This window comes from Oncorhynchus mykiss, chromosome 1 (genome assembly GCF_013265735.2).
Source record: "Oncorhynchus mykiss isolate Arlee chromosome 1, USDA_OmykA_1.1, whole genome shotgun sequence".
NCBI classification, from domain to species: Eukaryota; Metazoa; Chordata; class Actinopteri; order Salmoniformes; family Salmonidae; genus Oncorhynchus; species Oncorhynchus mykiss.
Window position 1 is genome coordinate 53,022,399 of NC_048565.1, and position 23,140 is coordinate 53,045,538.

General features: G+C 43.7%; 1 protein-coding gene across 4 annotated transcripts in view; it reads left to right on the forward strand.

The window, feature by feature from the left end:
* Positions 1 to 23,140, forward strand: part of LOC110524916 — a 39,702-nt gene that overhangs the window by 14,415 nt on the left and 2,147 nt on the right. For 2 of the 4 annotated variants that reach the window (XM_036979954.1, XM_036979963.1), the window contains 11 exons: positions 331 to 464; positions 587 to 603; positions 766 to 865; positions 1,086 to 1,180; positions 12,038 to 12,141; positions 12,334 to 12,406; positions 12,501 to 12,572; positions 12,730 to 15,510; positions 16,117 to 16,954; positions 18,221 to 18,701; positions 18,811 to 22,959. In XM_036979954.1, coding sequence (XP_036835849.1) covers positions 331 to 464; positions 587 to 603; positions 766 to 865; positions 1,086 to 1,180; positions 12,038 to 12,141; positions 12,334 to 12,406; positions 12,501 to 12,572; positions 12,730 to 15,510; positions 16,117 to 16,954; positions 18,221 to 18,701; positions 18,811 to 22,959 — 8,844 coding nt within the window. The remainder of the gene's footprint in view (positions 1 to 330; positions 465 to 586; positions 604 to 765; positions 866 to 1,085; positions 1,181 to 12,037; positions 12,142 to 12,333; positions 12,407 to 12,500; positions 12,573 to 12,729; positions 15,511 to 16,116; positions 16,955 to 18,220; positions 18,702 to 18,810; positions 22,960 to 23,140) is intronic. The other 2 variants (XM_036979960.1, XM_036979965.1) reach the window with 2 other exon arrangements.

A 23,140-nucleotide genomic window follows, 5' to 3' on the forward strand; every position in this document is an offset into this window, starting at 1 on the left:
TGAGATTCCTCCATCCATCTAACGTTCATCCATCCATCCATGTCACACTGTGTACTTTTCCAGTAGGAAAAAACAGTTGTAATGACGTCATTTCAACCAGCTTTGCCTGCTGGGTTTCGGATTCTGTTGCCTTCAATTGTCAAATGTGCACTCTGTGTCAAAGCAATAAAACAGAAATGAATTTAGTAAGCCACCTAATGAAAAAAGTTATAATTTATTCCTGTTTTTGCTCCAGGCATCTAGAAAAGTTGATGAAATAGACCTGTAGATACAGTAGTGATAAATACAATACAATAGCAAAGCTGAAGAGATTTGTGTTGGTCTTTGCAGTACTACATGTACGAGCTGCCTGGTGGAGGGGCTGACTCAACAGTCCAGCCTCCAAGCCATGCCTGCCCATTCGCTATAGTGGCTTTTTCCTATTGGGATACCAAGACCCCTGCATCAGAGGACCAAGAGAAGAGGTACATTTCCCTCTCTCTCATGGGTTTTTCATTTTTCCAGATTCATAGAAAATATTTGATGAAAAGGAACATCTTCTAAAACGTACAAAATTATTGATTTGTTTTTTTCTTCTCTTTTGCAGCGAGGAAGAAAAAACAGGTGAGTAATGAATCAAACTGTTACAAAGGTCCTTTTGGATAATGTTATGGTACCGTTCAATGGCATATCATTACTACTACAGTACAGTGCATTCCTGCTTTGACTGAATGCATTAAGTTGCTCTGGATAACATTGTCTGCTAAAATGTAAATATTATTACAGTGTTTCACTACTACCCCTGGAGGGGTCAGCTCCAAATCAGCTCCCAGGTCTACCATGTGGGTCTGAAGTCCAGCACTGGACCCCTGATTCCAGCTAAACTGTAAGTTCAATGCAACCCTAGTGTGAAGGTGCACTCTCTCTCCCTATGCTATGACTTATAAATACAGTATCCTATAAATATCTCTCCAATTTACTTGATGTGGGTCGTGTCTAGTAGGGCACACCATAGCAAGACAGTAGGCAACAAAACAAAAAATAAGTTTAACTTCCTGTTTTATTGTGGTAACATAACTTGAGAAAGTCATTTTGTTTGATTTCAGTCCAACAGTAATGGCAGTTGACGGAGCCATTAAAATGTCAGATCTAAGGCAGAAATTACCAAAGGCTATGTTTGAAACCTGCTTCATCGGTGAAGGTACGTTTACATATGTTACATATGTTCACAAATGTAAATGTAGGCTACTCAAAAGTGGTTTCATTCTGATGGCATTTTGCTTCAGCAGTGTCACCACAAACAAACTTTCCCAGGACTAGGGTTGCAAAGGGAGGGTATATTACTGAAAACGACCAAAATGTTCAATTCTTTCAAAGGTTTTATCTTATTTATCACAAGACATCAAGTGGCTCTTTTGGACACTTCAGATTATCACAGGTGTTTGTAATCTAGCCCTCTGTGTGGCCTTATCACATGTAAAATATATGAAATAATTAAATAAGATGATAAAAAATAAGTAGAATGACAATGCTGTAAATCATTATCCTAAATATACTGAACAAAAATATAAACGCAACATGCAATGATTTCAAAGATGTTACTGAATTGCAGTTCATATAAGGAAATCAGTCAATTTAAATAAATTCATTAGGCCCTAATCTATGGATTTCACATGACTGGGAATACAGATATGCATCTGTTGGTCACAGATATCTTTAAAAAAGGTAGGGGCGTGGTTCAGAACACCAGTCAGTATCTGGTGTGTGACCACCATTTGCCTCATGCAGCGTGACACATCTCCTTCACATAGAGTTGATCAGGCTGTTGATTGTGGCCTGTGGAATGTTGTCCCACATCTCTTTTATGTCTGTGCGAAATTGCTGGATATTGGCGGGAACTGAAACACGCAGAAAAAGAAACGTCCTCTCACTGTCAACTGCGTTTATTTTCAACAAACTTAACAAGTGTAAATATTTGTATGAACATAACAAGATTCAACAACTGAGACATAAACTGAACAAGTTCCACAGACATGTGACTAACATAAATGGAATAATGTGTCCCTGAACAAAGGGGGGGTCAAAATCAAAAGTAACAGTCAGTATCTGGTGTGGCCACCAGCAGCATTAAGTACTGCAGTGCATCTCTGCCTCATGGACTGCACCAGATTTGCCAGTTCTTGCTATGAGATGTTACCCCATTCTTCCACCAAGACACCTGCAAGTTCCCGGACATTTCTGGGGGGAATGGCACTAGCCCTCACTCTCCGATCCAACAGGTCCCAGACGTGCTTAATGGGATTGAGATCCAGGCTCTTCGCTGACCATGGCAAACACTGACATTCCTGTCTTGCAAGAAATCACACACAGAATGAGCAGTATGGCTGGTGGCATTGTCATGCTGGAGGGTCATGTCAGTATGAGCCTGCAGGAAGGGTACCACATGAGGGAGAAGGATGTCTTCCCTGTAACACACAGCGTTGAGATTACCTGCAATGACAGACATGCTCAGTCCGATGATGCTGTGACACACCGCCCCAGACCTCAACCTCCAAATCGATCCCGCTCCAGAGCACAGGCCTCGGTGTAACGCTCATTCCTTCGATGATAAACGCAAATCCGACCATCACCCCTGGTGAGACAAAACCGCAACATTGTTGCCGGTGATGTCTGGTTAGGACCTGCCTTACAACAGGCCTACAAGCCCTCAGTCCAGCCTCTCTCAGACTATTGCGGACAGTCTGAGCACTGATGGAGGGATTCTGCGGTCCTGGTGTAACTCGGGCAGTTGTTGTTGTTGCCATCCTGTTACCTGTCCCGCAGATGTGATGTTCAGATGTACCGATGCTGTGCAGGTGTTGTTACACGTGGTCTCCCACTGTGAGGACGATCAGCAGTCCGTCCTGTCTCCATGTAGCATTGTCTTAGGTGTCTCAAGTACGGACATTGCAATTTATTGCGCTGCCACATCTGCATGCCTCCTTGCAGCATGCTTAAGGCACGTTCACACAGATGTGCAGGGACCCTGGGCATCTTTCTTTTGGTGTTTTTCAGAGTCAGTAGAAAGGCCTCTTTAGTGTCCTAAGTTTTCATAACTGTGACCTTAATTGCCTACCGTCTGTAAGCTGTTAGTGTCTTAATGTCCGTTCCACAGGTGTATGTTCATTAATTGTTTATGGTTCATTGAACAAGCATGGGAAACAGTGTTTAAACCTTTTACAATGAAGATCTGTGAAGTTATTTGGATTTTTACAAATTATCTTTTAAAGACAGGGTCCTGAAAAAGGTCAGTTTCTTTTTTTGCTGAGTTTAGATCGAAAGCATTCCAAACATGTTCAATGGGTGATATGTCTGAGTATACAGGCCATGGAAGAACTGGGACATATTCAGCTTCCAGGAATTGAGTCCAAATCCTTGCGACATGGGGCTGTGCATTATCATGCTGAAACGAGGTGATATCGTCACGGTATCTCTGTGCATTCGAATTACCATCAATAAAATGTAATTGTGTTTGTTTTCCGTAGCTTATGCCTGCCCATACCATAACCCCACCGCCACCATGGGGCATTCTTTTCACAACGTTAACATCAGCAAACCACTCGCCGACATGAGGCCATACACGTGGTGGGGCTGCGGTTGTGAGGCCGGTTGGACGTACTGCCAAATTCTCAAAAACGACATACTAGAGAAATGAACATTCAATTCTCTCGCAACAGCTCTGGTGGACATTCCTGCAGTCAGCATGTCAATTGTACTCTCCCTCAACTTGAGACATCTGTGGCATTGTGTTGTGTGACAAAACTGCACATTTTAAAGTGTCCTTTTATTGTCCCTAGCACAAGGTGCACCTGTGTAATGATCATGCTGTTTAATCAGCTTCTTGATATGCCACACCTGTCAGGTGGATGGATTATCTTGAGAAATGCTTGCTACAGGGATGTAAACAAATTTTTGCACCACATTTGAAATAAATAAGCTTTTTGTGTGCATGGGGAACATTTCTGGGATCTTTTATTTCAGTTCAGGAAACAAACACTTTACTTGTTGCGTTGATATTTTTGTTCAGTGTATAAACCATCAACTTAGTGAATACCATTGATGTTGAATTTGAAGGTTTCAGCATGAAATATCCTTTCTAAATTTTCATACACTTTTATTTATTTAACTATGTCAATATGTATGTTATAAATGTTTTGTCATTAATCTTCAACTTTAAACCAGCAACATATTACCCTGCATCCCACTGCTTGCTTACCTCTGAAGCTAAGCAGGATTGCTCCTGGTTGGTCCCTGGATGGAACCAGATGCTGCTGGAAGTGGTGTCGGAGGGCGAAAAGGAGGCACTCTTTCCTCTGGTCAAAAAAATATATAATATCTCAGTCAGTGCCGTTCATGATGATAATTTTTCTGATAGGTTTAGGCTACTACAAGATACTCTAATTTCCCCTATAACCATCATGAGGTGCTACAGCCTATAAATAAACGTTTATAATGTAGGTGTACACAGGTTCTAGAGAAAAATTTGAGATGACAGACAGTGAGTTGCACATGGACAGACATTGACACATTCAATACCACCTTGCACACTCTTGCCTGCATCTAGCTTATCTAGGGTGTAATCATTAGTCAAACAGTTGCAAACGAGCATTTCTATTGGACAAATTCTGCTATTTCTATCCCTGTTTTGTTTGCTTTCGTTTAAGAAACGTTTTTCAGCAGAGTCGGCAGAATGAATACACCCCAGATCACGCATAAACACAGTTCACTTTCATACCTAGCAGTCACGTTGTATTCATTCTAGCCTCTATGCACTCTCCTCCTCTCACCTTTTACCTTCTTTTGTGGACTTCAATGAACAACACATCAGCTGTGTGACCAGGCGAAAAAACCTGTCCAAACCAAACCATATCATAACCGCTACACACAGCCTACATCGTTGTCTCCATATTAGATAAAGTAACGTCCTAGTCAACATAGCTAATAGAATTAATGCGTTAGTAAACCCGCTACAATCATACAGTAACGTTACAGTCTTTTTTCCCCCAAGATGGCATAGCAGTCAGACGTCCTTTGTCCTCGTCTTGTCGTGACCCGTGTATATATATATTTACATATTTTCTTCGCATATCTTTTTATAATAAAAAAAAACATCTCAACTTCAAAACACTCTCCTTCAACCCGCCTCACCAATTTAAAAAAAGTATTATTCACCTCAATTCTGAAATCCACAATAGAAGTTAGCCAGAAGCTAGCCAGTTTACTGGCTAACGTTAGTATTCAGCTAACCACTGTTGGTGGTCATCAGCTATCCTTTAGCTCGAAAAGCTATCGCCAGTTTTGTACAACGTGACTCAGACCAGAGCATACCACTATTTTCTCTCCATATCCCCAGATTTCTACCGCAAGCTCTGGACATTTACACCTGGATCTTGCAGCTAGCTAGCTGCTATCCGAGTGACTATTGGCTTACGTCGGTCCCGGAGCAAACATCAATTATTCCGGAGCTAGCCAGCTGAAGAGTTCCATTAGCCACTCCTGGGCTACAATCACCTATCCAGACCCGTTTTACTACCGATGCTGGCTGATGACTTCTGTAACCGTAATAGCCTTGGTTTCATGCATGTTAACATTATAAGCCTCCTCCCTAAGTTTGTTTTATTCACTGCTTTAGCACACTCTGTCAACCCGGATGTCCTAGCCGTGTCTGAATCCTGGCTTAGGAAGACCACCAAAAACTCTGAAATCTCCATCCCTAACTACAACATTTTCAGACAAGATAGAACGGCCAAAGGGGGCGGTGTTGCAATCTACTGCAGAGATAGCCTGCAGAGTTCTGTCCTACTTTCCAGGTCTGTACCCAAACAATTTGAATTTCTACTTTTAAAAATCCACCTCTCTAAAAACAAGTCTCTCACCGTTGTCGCCTGCTATAGACCACCCTCTGCCCCCAGCTGTACTCTGGACACCATATTTGAACTGATTGCCCCCCATCTATCTTCAGAGCTCGTGCTGCTAGTTGACCTAAACTGGAACATGCTTAACACCCCAGCCATCCTACAATCTAAGATTGATGCCCTCAATCTCACACAAATTATCAATGAACCTACCAGGTACCACCCCAAAGCCGTAAATACGGGCACCCTCATACGGGCACCCTCATCCTAACCAACTTGCCTTCTAAATACACCTCTGCTGTTTTCAACCAAGATCTCAGAAATCACTGCCTCATTGCCTGCATCCGTAATGCGTCAGCGGTCAGGTGACCTCCACTCATCACTGTCAAACGCTCCCTGAAACACTTCAGCGAGCAGGCCTTTCTAATTGACCTGGCCCGGGTATCCTGGAAGGATATTGACCTCATCGCGTCAGTAGAGGATGCCTGGTTATTTAAAAAAAATCCTTCCTCACCATCTTAAATAAGCATGCCTCATTCAAGAAATTTAGAACCAGGAGGAGATATAGCCCTTGGTTCTCTCCAGACCTGACTGCTCTTAACCAACACAAAAACATCCCATTGTGTTCTGCATTAGCTTCGAACAGCCCCCGTCATATGCAACTTTTCAGGGAAGTTAGAAACCAATATACATAGGCAGTTAGAATGGCCAAGGCTAGCTTTTTCAAGCAGAAATTCGCCACCGATAAATCCACTATAATTGAGAATTTCAATAAGCATTTTTCTACGGCTGGCCATGCTTTCCACCTGGCTACCCCTACCCCGGTCAACAGCACTGTACCCCCCACAGCAACTCGCCCAAGCCTTCCCCATTTGGGGCGGCAGGGTAGCCTAGTGGTTAGAGTGTTGGACTAGTAACCGAAAGGTTGCAAGTTCAAATCCCCGAGCTGACATGGTCTGTCGTTCTGCCCCTGAACAGGCAGTTAACCCACTGTTCCTAGGCTGTCATTGAAAATAAGAATTTGTTCTTAACTGACTTGCCTAGTTAAATAAAGGTAAAATAAATAAATGTATCCTTCTCCCAAATCCAGTCAGCTGATGTTCTGAAAGAGCTGCAAAATTTGGACCCCTACAAATCAGCCAGGCTAGACAATCTGGACCCTTTCTTTCTGAAATTATCTGCCGAAATTGTTGCAAGCCCTATTACTAGCCTGTTCAACCTCTCTTTCGTGTCATCTGAGATTCCCAAAGATTGGAAAGCATCTGCGGTCATCCCCCTCTTCAAAGGGGGGAACACTCTTTACCCAAACTGCTACAGACCTATATCTATCCTACCCTGCCTTTCTAAGGTCTTCAAAGGCCAAGTCAACAAACAGATTACAGACCATTTCGAAATCCCACCATACCTTCTCCGCTATGCAATCTGGTTTCAGAGCTGGTCATGCTACGCTCAAGGTCCTAAACAATATCTTAACCGCCATCGATAAGAAACAATACTGTGCAGCCGTATTCATTGACCTTGCCAAGGCTTTCGACTCTGTCAATCACCACATCCTCATCGGCAGACTCGATAGCCTTGGTTTCTCAAATGATTGCCTCACCTGGTTCACCAACTACTTCTCTGATAGAGTTCAGTGTGTCAAATCAGAGGGCCTGTTGTCCGGTTCAATTCTTGGGCCGACTCTCTTCTCTGTATACATCCATGATGTCGCTCTTGCTGCTGGTGAGTCTCTGATCCACCTCTACGCAGACGACACCATTCTTTACCATACCACCCTGCATACCACTGCTGGCTTGCTTCTGAAGCTAAGCAGGGTTGGTCCTGGTCAGTCCCTGGATGGGAGACCAGATGCTGCTGGAAGTGGTGTTGGAGGGCCAGTAGGAGGCACTCTTTCCTCTGGTCTAAAAATATCCCAATGCCCCAGGGCAGTGATTGGGGACACTGCCCTATGTAAGGTGTCGTCTTTCGGGTGGGACGTTAAACGGGTGTCCTGACTCTCTGAGGTCATTAAAGATCCCATGGCACTTATCGTAAGAGTAGGGGTGTTAACCCCGGTGTCCTGGCTAAATTCCCAATCTGGCCCTCAAACCATCACGGTCACCTAATAATCCCCAGTTTACAATTGGCTCATTCATCCCCCTCCTCTCCCCTGTAACTATTCCCCAGGTCGTTGCTGTAAACGTGTTCTCAGTCAACTTACCTGGTAAAATAACGGATAAATACAAAAAATAAACAAATACAATTCTGTATACTTCTGGCCCTTCTTTGGACACTGTGTTATCAACCCTCCAGACGAGCTTCAATGCCATACAACTCTCCTTCCGTGGCCTTCAACTGCTCGTAAATACAAGTAAAACCAAATGCATGCTCTTCAACCGATCGCTGCCTGCACCTGCCCGCCCATCCAGCATCACTACTCTGGACGGTTCTGACTTAGAATATGTGTACAACTACAAATACCTAGGCATCTGGTTAGACTGTAAACTCTCCTTCCAGACTCACATCAAACATCTCCAATCCAAAGTTAAATCTAGAATTGGCTTCCTATTTCGCAACAAAGCATCCTTCACTCATGCTGCCAAACATACCCTCGTAAAACTGACCCATCTTACCGATCCTGACGATGACGATGTCATTTACAAAATAGCCTCCAATACCTTACTCAACAAATTGGATGCATTCTATCACAGTGCCATCTGTTTTGTCACCAAAGCCCCATATACTACCCACCACTGCGACCTGTACGCTCTCGTTGGCTGGCCCTCGCTTCATACTCGTCGCCAAACCCACTGGCTGCAGGTCATCTACAAGACCCTGCTAGGTAAAGTCCCCCCTTATCTCAGCTTGCTGGTCACGATAGCAGCACCCACCTGTAGCACGCACTCCAGCTGGTATATCTGGTCACCCCCAAAACCAATTCTTCCTTTGGCCGCCTCTCCTTCCAGTTCTCTGCTGCCAATGACTGGAACGAACTACAAAAATCTCTGAAACTGGAAACACATCTCCCTCACTAGCTTTAAGCACCAGCTGTCAGAGCAGCTCACAGATTACTGCACCTGTACATAGCCCATCTATAATTTATCCCAAGCAACTACCTCTTCCCCTACTGTATTTATTTATTTTGCTCCTTTGCACCCCATTATTTTTAATTCTACTTTGCACATTCAAGTCTACTATTCCAGTGTTTTACTTCCTATATTGTATTTACTTTGCCACCATGGCCTTTTTTTGCCTTTACCTCCCTTATCTCACCTCATTTGCTCACATCGTATATAGACTTATTTTTCTACTGTATTATTGACTGTTTGTTTTACTCCATGTGTAACTCTGTGTTGTTGTATGTGTTGAACTGCTTTGCTTTATCTTGGCCAGATTGCAATTGTAAATGAGAACTTGTTCTCAACTTGCCTACCTGGTTAAATAAAGGTGAAATAAATAAATAAAAATAAATAGTCAGTAAGCAGTTAGACCGACGGGCCCGGTAGCAATTAAATAATAAAACCAAAAGCTTACCTTGACTTGGAAGAGTTCCAGTGTTGTGTTTGTTAGTCATAGCCAGCTAGCTAACATAGCATCCCTCTATTTGAGCCGGGTGTTTAATTAACTAAACTAGCCAGCTGCATTTGCTAGCTAAGTAACAGTTAAATTAAACTGGAAAAAAAATTACGATGCTTGCTTCTCCTTCATTTTTTAATAAATGAATTTGTTGAAAACTGTTCAACTATTGTTTTTCTCTCTCTTGGAGTCAACTACTCACCACATTTTATGCACTGCAGTGCTAGCTATCTGTAGTTTATGCTTTCAGTACTAGATTCAATCTCTGATCCTTTTGATTGGGTGGACAACATGAGGCTACTGTAGACCATTGCAAAACAGTATGTTTTAATCAATTATTTGGTGACATATGAATATATTTAGTATAGATTTATCTAAAAAGGATAACTTTTTCAATGTTTTACCATTTTTACTGAGGAGGATCCCTTTCTCCTCTTAGGAGCCTCCACTGATCCCAATGCCTCAGGGCATTGTTTGTGGACATTGTCCTGTGCACGGTGCCGTCTTTTAGATGGAACGTTAAAACGGGTAACCTGGCTCTCGATGGTCACTAAAGATCCCATGGCACTTATTGTAAGAGTAGTTGTGTTAACCCCGATATGCTGGCTAAATTCCAAATCTGTCCCGCTTACTCTTATGGCCACCTAATTATCCCCAGCTTCCAATTGGCTCATTCATCCCCTCCTCTGTATCTGTTCCACAGGTCGTTGCTGTAAATGAGAATGTGTTCTCAGTCAACTTACCTGGTAAAATAAGGGTAAAATAAAAATGTTTAACTGGTGGCAGTTGTGAAAAAATAATTGAAAATAATGATATTGTTTCACCGCAACGTGGCTAAACGACGACACAGATAATATGGTGCTGGCTTGCTTCTCCGTGCATCAGCAGCACAGAGCAGCAATGTCCGGTAAGACGAGGGGTGGGGGTGTGTGTCTATTTGTCAATAACTTCCAGTGCGCGATGTGTAATATTAAAGAAGTCTCAAGGTAATTGCTCGCCTGAGGTAGAATACCTCATGATAAACTGTAGACCACACTATCCACCAAGAACGTTCACATCTATATTATTCGTAGCTGTCTATTTACCACCCCAAACCATTGCTGGTACTAAGACCACACTCAACAAGCTGTATAAGGCTATAAGCAAACAAGAAAATGCTCATCCAGAAGTAGCACTCCTAGTGGCCAGGAACTTTAATGCAGGCAAACTTAAATCTGTTTTACCTCATTTCTACCAGCATGTCACATGTGCAACTAGAGGAAAAAAACTAGAGAACACCTTTACAGACAGACGCATACAAAGCTCTCCCTCGCCCTCTATTTGGTAAATCTGACCATAATTATATACTCATGATTCCTGCTTACAAGCAAAAACTAAAGCAGGAAGTACCAGTGACTCGCTCAATACGGAATTGGTCAGATGACACGGATGCTACGCTACAGGACTGTTTTGCTAGCACAGACTGGAATATGTTTCGAGATTCATCCAATGACATTGAGGAGTATACCACCTCAGTCATCGTCTTCATCAATAAGTGCATCGACACAGTGACTGTACGTACATATCCTAACCAGAAGCCATGCATGAGAGGCAACATCCGCACCGAGCTAAAGGCTAGAGCTGCCGCTTTCAAGGAGCGGGACACTAATCCAGACGCTTAGAAGAAATACTGCTATGCCCTCAGACAAACCAAAAAACAGGCAAAGCGTCAACACAGGACTAAGATTGAACACCGGCTCTGACGCTACAAAGCGAAACCCAGCAGCGAGCTGCCCAGTGACGCGAGCCTACCAGATGAGCTAAATGCCTTTTATGCTCGCTTCGAGGCAAGCAACACTGAAGCATGCATGTGAGCACCAGCTGTTCCAGACGACTGTGTGATCACGCTCTCCCGTAGCCCATGTGAGCAAGACCATTAAAAAGGTCAAGATTCACAAAGCTGCGGGGCCAGACGGATTACCAGGAAGTGTACTCAAAGCATGCTCGGACCAACTGGCAAGTGTCTTCACTGACATTTTCAACCTTTCCCTGACCAAGTCTGTAATACCTACATGTTTCATACAGACCAAACGAAGGTATACTGCCTAAATGATTATTGCCTGGTAGCACATCGGTAGCCATGAAGTGCTTTGAAAAGCGGGTCATGACTCACATCAACACCATCATGCCGGAAACCCTAGACCCATTCCTATTCGCATACCGCCCCAAGAGATCCACAGATGACGCAATCTCAATCGCACTCCACACTGCCCTTTCCCACCTGGACAAAAAGAACACCTATGTGAGAATGCTGTTCATTGATTTCAGCTCAGCGTTCAACACCATAGTACCCACAAAGCTTAAATTACACCATCTATGAATATATATATTTTTAAGTTATTCAACTATAAATCACCAAAGTTACGATAGATTACCATAGATCTTCAGTTAATTATGAAAATTACAGAAGATTCCTGTAACTTTGATAAATTACCAGTAGCTTTGCAACCCTACCCAAGGATATTTTTATGTGTTGCTTATCTGAATATTTATCCAGCTGTGAGAGCTTTACAGAGCTTTATTATTATTTTTTTTACCATTTAATGATATTGAATTGTATGGTTTTTCAGTTTCTCTGGAAGGAATGGGTTGGAGTCTGTATGAGCTGGCACCCAGTGAGGCTGAGGACACCTCTCTCTCTCAGCTCACACAGGAGCTCAAGGAGAAAGACCTGGTGAGCGTTCATTGTTCTTAAAGTCGGCTGACATTTTATTGGAAGACCGGAATGGAAAGGGGGATACTTAGTCAGTTGTACAATGCATTCAACTGAAAAGTGTCTTCCGCATACATCAACCCCTCTGAATGCAGTTGTTGCATTGTTGTGTTGTCAGACCTTGATTCTAATAAATATTTTTCTTACCAACAGGCCCTCGTAATACAACTGAATGATAGTGGTTTCCTTATACTGTTACATTCATCTCACTTCCTCACATATGAAGGTAATACAAAACCTGTATATGCAACATATTGCATTTAAATATATTATAGATAGAAGCTAAATATCTAACTTTACATAATAATTGTACATTTCAGATGCTGGGTCCAATAAGCCAGAGGTATTGCAGGGGATGTTTGTGTTTCCGGATTCCAGAGCTATACAGCGAGGTGTGTGTGTGTGTGTGTGTGTGTGTGTGTGTGTGTGTGTGTGTGTGTGTGTGTGTGTGTGTGTGGCCAACACCTTCGCCCTTGTATACAGTGAGGTTTTTTGTCTATTCTTTTATAATTTATCCTTACGTAATGTCATTTTTTTTTTTTACCACAGACACCAAGATCTGCTCGAAGAATCCCTCCCTCTCACCAGAGGGCCTCCAGGTGGTGCCTGCACTGAACTACGCAGAGACAGAGGTGGAAAAGTGCCTCCCTGAACAGAGTGGGGAGCTACGTGGTTTACTAGAGCAGCATATCCAGAGTTACGCTGCCCTCATCCACCCTGGGCTTACTATCAGTCCATCCAGGGAAGCCAGCATCTTCCCAGATCAGTTTGATGTTCCTGACGCCCTCAAATATCTCTACTCCACCCCAAAGTGGACTGAAATGGGATGGAAATGTCTCAAGTCTTACTTCCACCAGCCGGACTCCTTCGAGCTCTCTGTATCCAGGGCCACGGAGCTCCTGGCGGCTGGACGAGAGGAGCGAGGGGATGAGCCAGATGATGACATCTACTACTGTCTGTCATCTCCAGAAGGCCCCCCCATGACTCCTGCTAGTCTGGGTGGCCCAGAGGAGGAGCAGTCAGGGGGACAGTCACCAGGAGACACAGCTGACACAGCCACATACATAAGTAATGCACCGGCAGTATTTACAGAGGACTTTGAGAAACCTGGTATGACCAAGGCAGACAGTAATGCACCAAATAAAAGAGTAGAGGAAGAGAAGACCTTGTCTTCAAAGGAGGTGCAAGATGTGCAACCCGAGGAGGTGCAGGAGGAAGTGCCCTCTGATCTTACCAAGCCTGCCATCCCAGCAGGAGACTTTGGGAAACCTGTCTTGAAGAAGGCTGACAGTAATGCACCAGGGACAACTTTGATTCCAAAAGAGGTGCAGAAGGAGCTTCCCTATGATATTTCCCAGCCTGTTGTGTTGGCAGATAATTCTGGGAAGCCTGGGAAGAACAAGGCCGTACCAGGGGTAGGAGTAGAGGATGAAGGGACACATTTGAACGCAGAGGAAGTCCAAGTGGATAGGCAAAAGGAGGTGAAAGAGGATATGCTTTCTGATCTTTCACAGCCTGCAGAAAACTTGAGGAAAGCTGGCCCAGCAGCGTTGGGTAAGGCAGACTGTAAAGCACCAGAGGTAGGAGTAGCGAATGAAGGGACAAACTTGCACCTGAAAGAGGTGCAAAAGGATATGCCCTCTGGTCTTTCACAGCCTGCAGTCTCTCAAGAGGAATTGAAGAAACCTGGGCCGGCCCTGGCAACCAAGCCCAACATTAAAGCAGTAGAGACAGGAGTAGAGGATAAAGGGGGGGATTTGCCTAAGAAGGAGGTGCAAGAGGAGGTTCCATGTGATCTTTCCCAGTTTGCAGTGTCGGCAAATGTTTTTGCAATAGCCGGTATGACAGTGATGACCAAGGCCACAGAGGTGACAGAGGTTTCAACCTCACCTGCATCAGGTGACCTCCCAACAGTGCTAGTCATCACTGCCACTGAAGGAACTGCAACCGTTGTACCTCATAATGAGAACTTTGGCTTGATCAATACAGAGTCGATCACAAAGAACTCCTCCAGTTTGCCACCAGCCAAAGTACAGGAGAGGGGTGGAAGTGCTCTCAATGGGCAACGTAGCAAGGCCAATGAGGTCAATAATTTATCTACATCAGATTGGAGGAAACGGCCAAGGAAACGGCGTAGATTTAGCGGGTTGGGTAAACGGGTCTTGAGGTCTTCGGCAGCTGACTTTGAAGAGGAAGAAACTGAGAAGGGATGTTTGGATTCAAGTAAAGTCTATTCATTGAAAAAGAGGAAGGAAATGACAGATTTAGTTCAACTTAACCCATGGAAAAAGAAGGAAAGGATGGATGTAACCCAGGTTCGTCCATTGAAAATGCAGAGGGAACTGATGAATTTGATCCAAGATCTGCCTTTGAAAAAGAAGAAGGAAAGCAAGGATTCAATGAACTTTTACCCATTCAAAAGAAAGGAAAGTGTGGATCTAATTCACGATGGCCACCCATTGAAAAAGAAGACAGATCGGTGGGACTTGAAGGCAATCATCTCCGAATGCGGTAGAATCTTTGTCCCTCATGGTTCTGAAGTTATCGCCAAGGATATAGAATCTTTGAAAGTTATGGGGAAAGTGATAGATCACAAACAATGTGCTGATGAGATGATGGTTGAAGCTTGTATCAAAGTACCCCAACCCATAGAAACAGGAGATGAACCTGGCCTAGAGTTGATAAAGTCAGATGAAAACAAAGATCCGCACATATGGAGTTCAGACAGTAAAGACCATCCACCAGAGGTCAAAATGGCTGATGTAGACAAGATGGCCTCTCAGAAATCCTCAGAACTGGTCCAGAACAAAGACATGGATTTTCCTTCCTTAGAAAAACACAAAAAGAATAGTCAATTTGTTGCAATATCCCTCAGTAAACTAAAGACAGTTTTTTCAAGAAGGGGAAAGAAGAAAACACCTCTCAAACCTGTTTCAGAAGATCAAATGTTAGCATTGGACAAAAAAAGCAAGGCCGATGCTGGCATGGAAAGTGTTAATTTCAGTCATTCCTGCAAAGATACCCCGGACAGAACCACAGGTGCTGCTGAAGTTGCAAAGGAACAGACATTTGGCCTAGACCCAAAGTTTGCACTAGCATTAGGCTTGACTCCTAGGGAGTTGCATAATAATGCACCCAAATCTCCAGAAAAAAGTGATATTCCACTGAAGCAAGACATTCAGAGCAGACTGGACCTGGTTACACCTCAAGCCACATCTGACCAAATGTCTGAGGCTTTGCCTAGCTCCCCTTCAGCAACAATAACCTTAACGGGTCGGGGGAGCCCATTACAAATGAAATGCAAGCCTGCAGACTCCATAAGGAAAAAATGTAAGTTCTCTTGGGAAGTCATGTAGTTGTTGTCAACCTCACACACTGCAAATAACAAAACATGCAGATTTGATTTGGTTCTCCTAAACCACACACTTAATTAGATATTGATATTTGTCATCTTGATAATTGAGTTGTGATTGCAGTTAATATGTGCTGAATGTTGAAATATGCCGAAATGTTAAAATAATCCCTTTGTCTTGAATTCCTGATGATTCTGTTTCTACATATCTCTTTTTCTACCTGAACTGCAAAGCAACACTATGAAGTTAAATGTTAATAGCTTCTTGCTATTCTGGCTCCAGGTCTGTTTGTGCTGTAGTTGACAAGACAGCACAAACTGATCTTGGACCAGGCTAGCCTCTTGCCACCTCCGTTGCCTCTGCTTTGTCTTGCTGTGTGTCGTGCTACTGTCCCCCATTTCAATCTAATACAAATCATAAAACAATTTGGTTCAATTTTGGCGAGGAGATTTGCATGCAGGCGACTGACTGCCTTACGACAATTTAATTTCAAAGTATTCATTATCACTATACGCTACTTTGTGTTTTTTGTTTTCATACTGTTTCTTCTGTCTCTTTTCTCTGTTCTCTTTTGTTTCTACAGGGTGGTTGCACTATCACACACCAACTTCTTTTGAAAAAGAGAAAGTAGCACAACCTATATCCTCCCAACTACTGACACTTAACCCTGATGCCAGGCGTGTTGTCAGTAGGGGTAGGCCTCGCACAGTGAAGAAAGATACCAGTGATGCATCATGCCCACCAGCAGATGCTTTGACCCTATTGGCCGATTTGGCCCTTAGTACCAGTAACGACAAAGTACTGGAACAGCAGCCAGACCACCTGGCACTTCAGCAACAAGAATGCTGTCCAAGTTTGCTTATAAGTGACAACAGTGTCAAAGATGGCGGCTCTCCTCATGAGTCAGATGGTGAACCAGAGTCTGTCCTTCATGCACTGCTGAAGCACCCTTCTGTTGCTAGGCTTAAACTTCCCCCTCAGTCTCCGTCACCCAAGGGGCTGGTGGTGGGGAGTGGGGAGCGGGTTGTGTTAGTCTCACAAGAGCATTCTTACTCACTACCGCCATCCTCCTCTCTACTATTGGGTTTGTCAGGTTCAACCCTCCAAGTCCCCATTTCGGAGGGACTTCAGCCGCATCGCAAGGATATGGTCTATGGTGACGGAACTCAAGCACTACGGGCCTTCCTGTGTCAGGAGCAGGACCAGAACAGGAAGGAACTCGGGAAGGAATCCGGGGTGGCTCCAGAATCCATGAGAAAAGGAATTGGGCGCAGGCAGAAGTTCCGTCGGTTACGGCGGTTCATCGAAAAAGACCGCTCAGTTCAAGTGACAAGGCTGTGGAAGGAAAACTATGACTTTAATTCAGACAGCAAGTTTACCAACGACCCTATGGATAAAACAGTTATTAGAGCCCTGCATGGGTATGTACTTAGAATTTGTAATTTACACTGAACAAAAATATAAACACAACATGCAACAATTTCAAAGAGTTACAATTCATATAATGAAATCAATCAATTTAAATAAATTAATTGGGCCCTAATCTATGGATTTCACATGACTGGGAATACAGATATGAATCTGTTGGTCACAGATACCTTAAAAAATGTAGGGGCATGGATCAGAACACCATTCAGTATCTGGTATGACCACTATTTGCCTTGTGCAGCGCGACATCTCCTTCACATAGAGTTGATCAGGCCTGTGGAATGTTGTCCCACTCCTCTTCAATGGCTGTGCGAAATTGCTGGATATTGGCGGGAACTGAAACATGCTGTCATACACGTCGATCCAGAGCATCCCAAACATGCTCAATGGGTAACATGTCTGGTGAGTATGCAGGCCATGGAAAAACAGGGTCCTTTTCAACTTCCAAGAATTGTGTACAGATCCTTGCGTCATTGGACTGTGCATTATCATGCTGAAACATGAGGTGATGGAGGCAGGTGAATGACACAACAATGGGCTCAGGATCTCGTCACGGTATCTCTATGCATTCAAATTGCCATCGATAAAATTCAATTGTATTCATTGTCCGTAGCTTATGCCTGCCCATACCATAACCCCACCACCACCATGGGGCACTGTGTTCACACATCAGGATACAGATCACCCACACGACACCGTACATGTGATCTGCCATCTATTCCTCCGTGAAGTTCACACTTCTTCAGCGTGCCAGTGGCTATCGGAGGTGAGCATTTGCCCACTGAAGTTGTTTATGATGCCGAACTGCAGTCAGGAAGACCCTGGTGAGGCCGATGAGCACGCAGATGAGCTTCCCTGAGATGGTTTCTGACAGTGGTCCGCGGTTGTGAGGCTGGTTGAACATACTACCAAATTCTCTAAAATGACATTGGAGGCGGTTTATGGTAGAGAAATGAACATGAAATGATCTGGCAACAGTTCTGGTGAACATTCCTCCAGTCAGCATGCCAATCTTTTATTTCAGCTCATGAAACATGGGACCAACACTACATGTTGCATTTATAATTTTGCTCAGTGTAAATAAAAATGTCTTTAGTTTTTTTGTTATAATTTTCTTTTAACTAATAGATGCATAAGTGAAGAGCTTGCTAGAGACAGAAAGCTTATTCTATATATTACTCCACAGACTAATTGTTTGACTCAATTTTGATTTCTCTGTGTCCCTTTCCTTCACCCCTATGCACCCTCTCTCTGTACAGCCCATGGGATTTCAACATTGAGGACACAAACGAACAGGTTCAGCTCATCATCCACATGTGGATAGGTCTTTTCTACAGCAGGTCCACTGCTAGGTTCTTCCAGGCAGACCCAAGTCTTCTATGTATGGAGGAAAAAGATTCTACAGAAGTGGATCATGGAATGGTACAAGCCCAGGTTACATCTGAGACCAAGACAAGTTCCCCTGCTTATATTGCCCTTTCCAAGATCACAGAACCTGAAGTTTTGGACCGTAGTAATGTGGGTAAAAAAGAATCACAACCATTAAGCTTGGAACCTGAGGCATTGGACCTTTCAGTGAAAACAACCTCGACTGTGTTAGATTTCACTGTAGACACAAAGGATTCCCCTGAGTCCAAGCAAAGAATAGATTTAAAAAGTCCTTCAGTATACCAACCAGAAAGTGGACTCCACAAGGAAATCATCTCTTTTCACAAACAAAGTACAGGTCTTGAGTTAAAGGTTAGAAAATAAATGTATTTATATATGTAAAGCACAAATGTTTTCCAATAAATATTTTGTTGACATAATACACATAATTGTTTATTTTGCTTGTCTCTTTTCTCTACAGGTTTACAGAGACCGTGAGGACAGCATGACGTCAGACAAAACGAGTGAACTGGATGATGATGAAACTAACACCCATGACAATGACAGCAATGGTACCCTCCAAAATGATGTGTCCCCTAAAAGAAGAAATTTGGAAAGTGATGGATCGTACATTCTCTTGTGTGAACAGGCAGCATGTGTGTACATTAATCAAGAAAAGGTCCTGGAGACTCAAATAATTGACCGGGGTTTGGAGGGCAAAGCCAAAAAGGAAATCCAAAAGGAAGAGAGGAGCCATGATGGAGAACAAAACATAGCACGTCAAGATAACGATTCAGTCAAAACAATGTCATGCACAGAGGTGCTGGGGGATGGTGACCTTACCAATATGGCTGACAGAGTTGAGCGTAATGCAAGTGAACCCAGAGATGGGTCTTACGTTGCCGAGTCAAAAATGCACAAAGCATATCCTAGCGTGGAGGATTCTGTTGAAGCAGCAAAACCAGAAGCAGTGCATGTTGGGAAAGACACCACAAACAAGGAAATCAATGCACAACCTGCTGGGAATGATTCCATTGGTAAGGCACTCAAAGCAATGCATGATGAAAAGATTCCCAAAGATGTGTCACGGGTTGATGGGAACTCCAAAAATAAGGTGCAAACGGCATTGCAGGAAGGGAATGATAATGGTGATGAGGCACAAACGGCATTGCAGGAAGGGAATGATAATGGTGATGAGGCACAAACGGCATTGCAGGAAGGGAATGATAATGGTGATGAGGCACAAACGGAATTGCAGGAAGGGAATGATAATGGTGATGAGGCGCAAACGGCATTGCAGGAAGGGAATGATAATGGTGATGAGGCGCAAACGGCATTGCAGGAAGGGAATGATAATGGTGATGAGGCGCAAACGGCATTGCAGGAAGGGAATGATAATGGTGATGAGGCGCAAACGGCATTGCAGGAAGGGAATGATAATGGTGATGAGGCGCAAACGGCATTGCAGGAAGGGAATGATAATAGTGATGAGGCGCAAACTGCATTGCAGGAAGGGAATGATAATGGTGATGAGGCACTACCAGCGGTGAATTATGAAAAAGAGTCAGGAGATGAAGCAGCACCTGCAGTATGTGGTGGGAATAATTCTGTGGCTGAAACACCACCAGAGATATCACATAATGAAAATGATTCCCAAAAAGAGACACCGTCAGTGGTGCATGGTGGAAATGATTCGACACTACCTGTGAAATTGTATAGCAAGCTGTATATAGACGAAGAACCCACCGATGAGGTACAACCAATGGAACAGGTTGGGAATGTTTCTGTTGGCACCACTAGAGTACTGCTAGAGATGCAGGTTGAGATTAAATCTAACGATGAGGTACTGACCACGAGAGTATTTCCACTGTGTGATGGGAACACGCCTTTTGTAGGTGAGTTCGACACACCCATTCAGTCCAAGGATGTTTCAGCAGAAGCTAAAACAACAGCAGTTGAGACCGATTTCAATGGGATTAGGGATTCTAAAGATCAGAAACGGATATCAATGCCGGGTCAGAGTAAATCTGATATTGACACACAAGGGCCCCGACATTCTCAAGACGAGACATCAGAGGTACTGCCAGGCCTGGTAGAAATACCACTGATTGGAGCAGGAATTCCCAGGGAAGATATCTCACACACAGATGTTCTACATTCACACAGTCAGACATCAGAGACAGTGCGTGCTCAGATAGAAATACCATTTATTGGAGTAGAATTACCATTCATTGGAGTAGAGACGGATAGCAAGGATATCATGCACACAGAGGTGCACGACACACCAATATCTTCAGTGTGTCATAGTGATAATTTGTTTTCAGGTGAAATGTTTAGAATAGTTGCAAAGGCAACTGAATCTGTCAGTAGATGCCCAACCCCTATCGTGGACGATGGTTACATCCCGATTCCTGACATCGACAGTGGCTGCTTGGTTAACTGCAATGCCAGTGGGGTAGGCAAACCCCTCAGCAGATGCCCAACACCTACACAAGATGAGCCACCTTTCGTTACAGAATTGTCTTATGACCATCACACACCGAAGACTGTTTTTTTGCCTGATTCGAAAGACACCAACAGTCCCAACCTCAATAGTGGTTTTGCTCTTATTGAAAATGAAAAGGCTTATTGTGAACCACATGAACCAAGTCTTGGTAGCAGCCCTAGCTCTGTAGAGAATATGTTGCATAAATTGCGTAAATCCAGCAACAACAATAGCAAACCAAATAATCTGGAAGCCATTGGTAATCAGTTCTCTCAATTATGGACTGAACCCCGCAAGAAGCCAATCGCCACTAGCACACCTCTCAACACCCCCTATACTTCTTCAAAGGACAAAAACGATTACAGTCCTTATTCAAATATGCGACTTACCCCTGCTGAACAAGACCTGTATGCTCTTTCAAGTCACGATTCACTGCATAGGTTCCCTGACTCCTATCCCAAAACCCATAGCACCTTAACACAGAAAGCAGCATTCTCTGTGCCATCAACCCACCTTGAAGTCCTGTCCAATGACACAACAGAAAGAATATTAACTCGGGACTTGAGTGAAATCGCTTTGGAGGGAGACACTAACTTGTGTCCTGCGTCAACAGAGATTATCATACAGTCCATCCGTCAGAATATCCCAGGAGTAAGTGGACCTACAGCAGCTTCTCAGAACCTTTCAGGGCCCAACTTTACTGAGCCCCATCCATACAGCCAACAACTTGCCATGGCTGTGAATCTCTCCAAGAGTGAAGGCAGCAGAGGAGAGTACAGCTGGAAAGAAGGACAAACTAATATTGACCCTATGTCTTCAGATGTTGTCAAAAGCAAACAAACCGCTGCCCCTCTCCACTCAAACACTAATCCTCACCTGTATAACACACCATATGTCACTGAAATGAGGAGACAGATTGCAAGTTTGCAAGATTATGTTATGGATGAAAGTGAGGAGCCTGCCGTAGAGCAAGACAACCTTGAATCTAGTCTAGAGACAAATTGGATATCAGATGACCAACACGCAAGTAATACATCCCAGTTGAATAAAACAAAACTTGACTTCATCAACTCTTTACGCGAGTATCAGCAATGGGATAAAAGGGAATTTGATGATGTTTTGGACTTCAGCAAGCAAGGCACTTCCTCTTCAGTCACCTTCCAGTCTGAAGAATCAGACAAAATATTTACCCATATGGAAGAGAACAAACAGGACTGGTTAAAGTATTGTAGGTCAGAGAGGAGTGGGAACACCTCCAAAAGCCAAATCGATTTGGACGATGAGCACGAGGAAGTTTCCTCATTTGCAAAGCCATGCCTAGTTACAGTTTTGGATCACAAAGGAAACAGAATCACCTATGAAAACTATCCCGTTCTGAAACCTTCAACAAGCACGCACACATGGACAGCTCCGAACTCAAACAGACAGGGCTCGAGCAGTTTTCTGGAGTTCTCCAAGAGGTGGGATGATACACATAACACTGATGAATCTGACCTCACTCAGTCTTCTGTGGATCTGGAGACCCTCATCTTCTCACAGAGAATGAACCAGATGCTAAAACGTAAAAGGAAGAGTAGCAGCAGCAGGTACAACCGATCAAAACACCACAGGTCAACTGTAGAAGAAAGAGCTTCCTCCTGTAGCCCGGCTGTGACAGTGCACTTTTCCAGCCTGCAGGAACAGGAAAGCTCGGAAGAACACTGGGAGGGACTACCTTCACTCGCAGGGCAGAAGTTAAAAATAGATATGCCTGAAAGGAAGGGTATGCCTGAAGAAACAGACAGAGATATGCCACAGCATCTTCAAAAACTCTCCTATACAAAGGGCAGTGAGATGACGCATGTCAACGTTTCAGATCTGGTTGCGGAAAGTTTCAAGGCGTACCATGCCATGATGACTGAGGTCTGTGCAGGCAGAAAGTACCCACACAGAACTGAGAGACTCAAGAGAGAAGCAGCAAAGAGAAACAGTTTGCCAAAGTCTCGAGCCCCAAGCAAAGACAAAGACTTCTGTGGTCAGATGAAGAAGGACATGTATGACAGCCTGCATGATAATCTGAACTCTGTTGTGAAACAGTCATGTAAGAACAAGTTCAGGTTCTACATACTGGTGACATCAGATGACCCATTCTTCAACGAGACAAAGGTAAGATGAACATAAGTGTTAGACAGGTCCTAGATCAGTTTGTGCTGTCTTGCCAACTTCTATGGTCAGTGTCAAATGACCATAGCCTATGCAGCGCAAACAGATCTGGGACCAGGGTACGAAACCGTACCATAAGCTGTACAACAATGAAAGCCAAAGTTCATTCTTGCACCATGTTCAA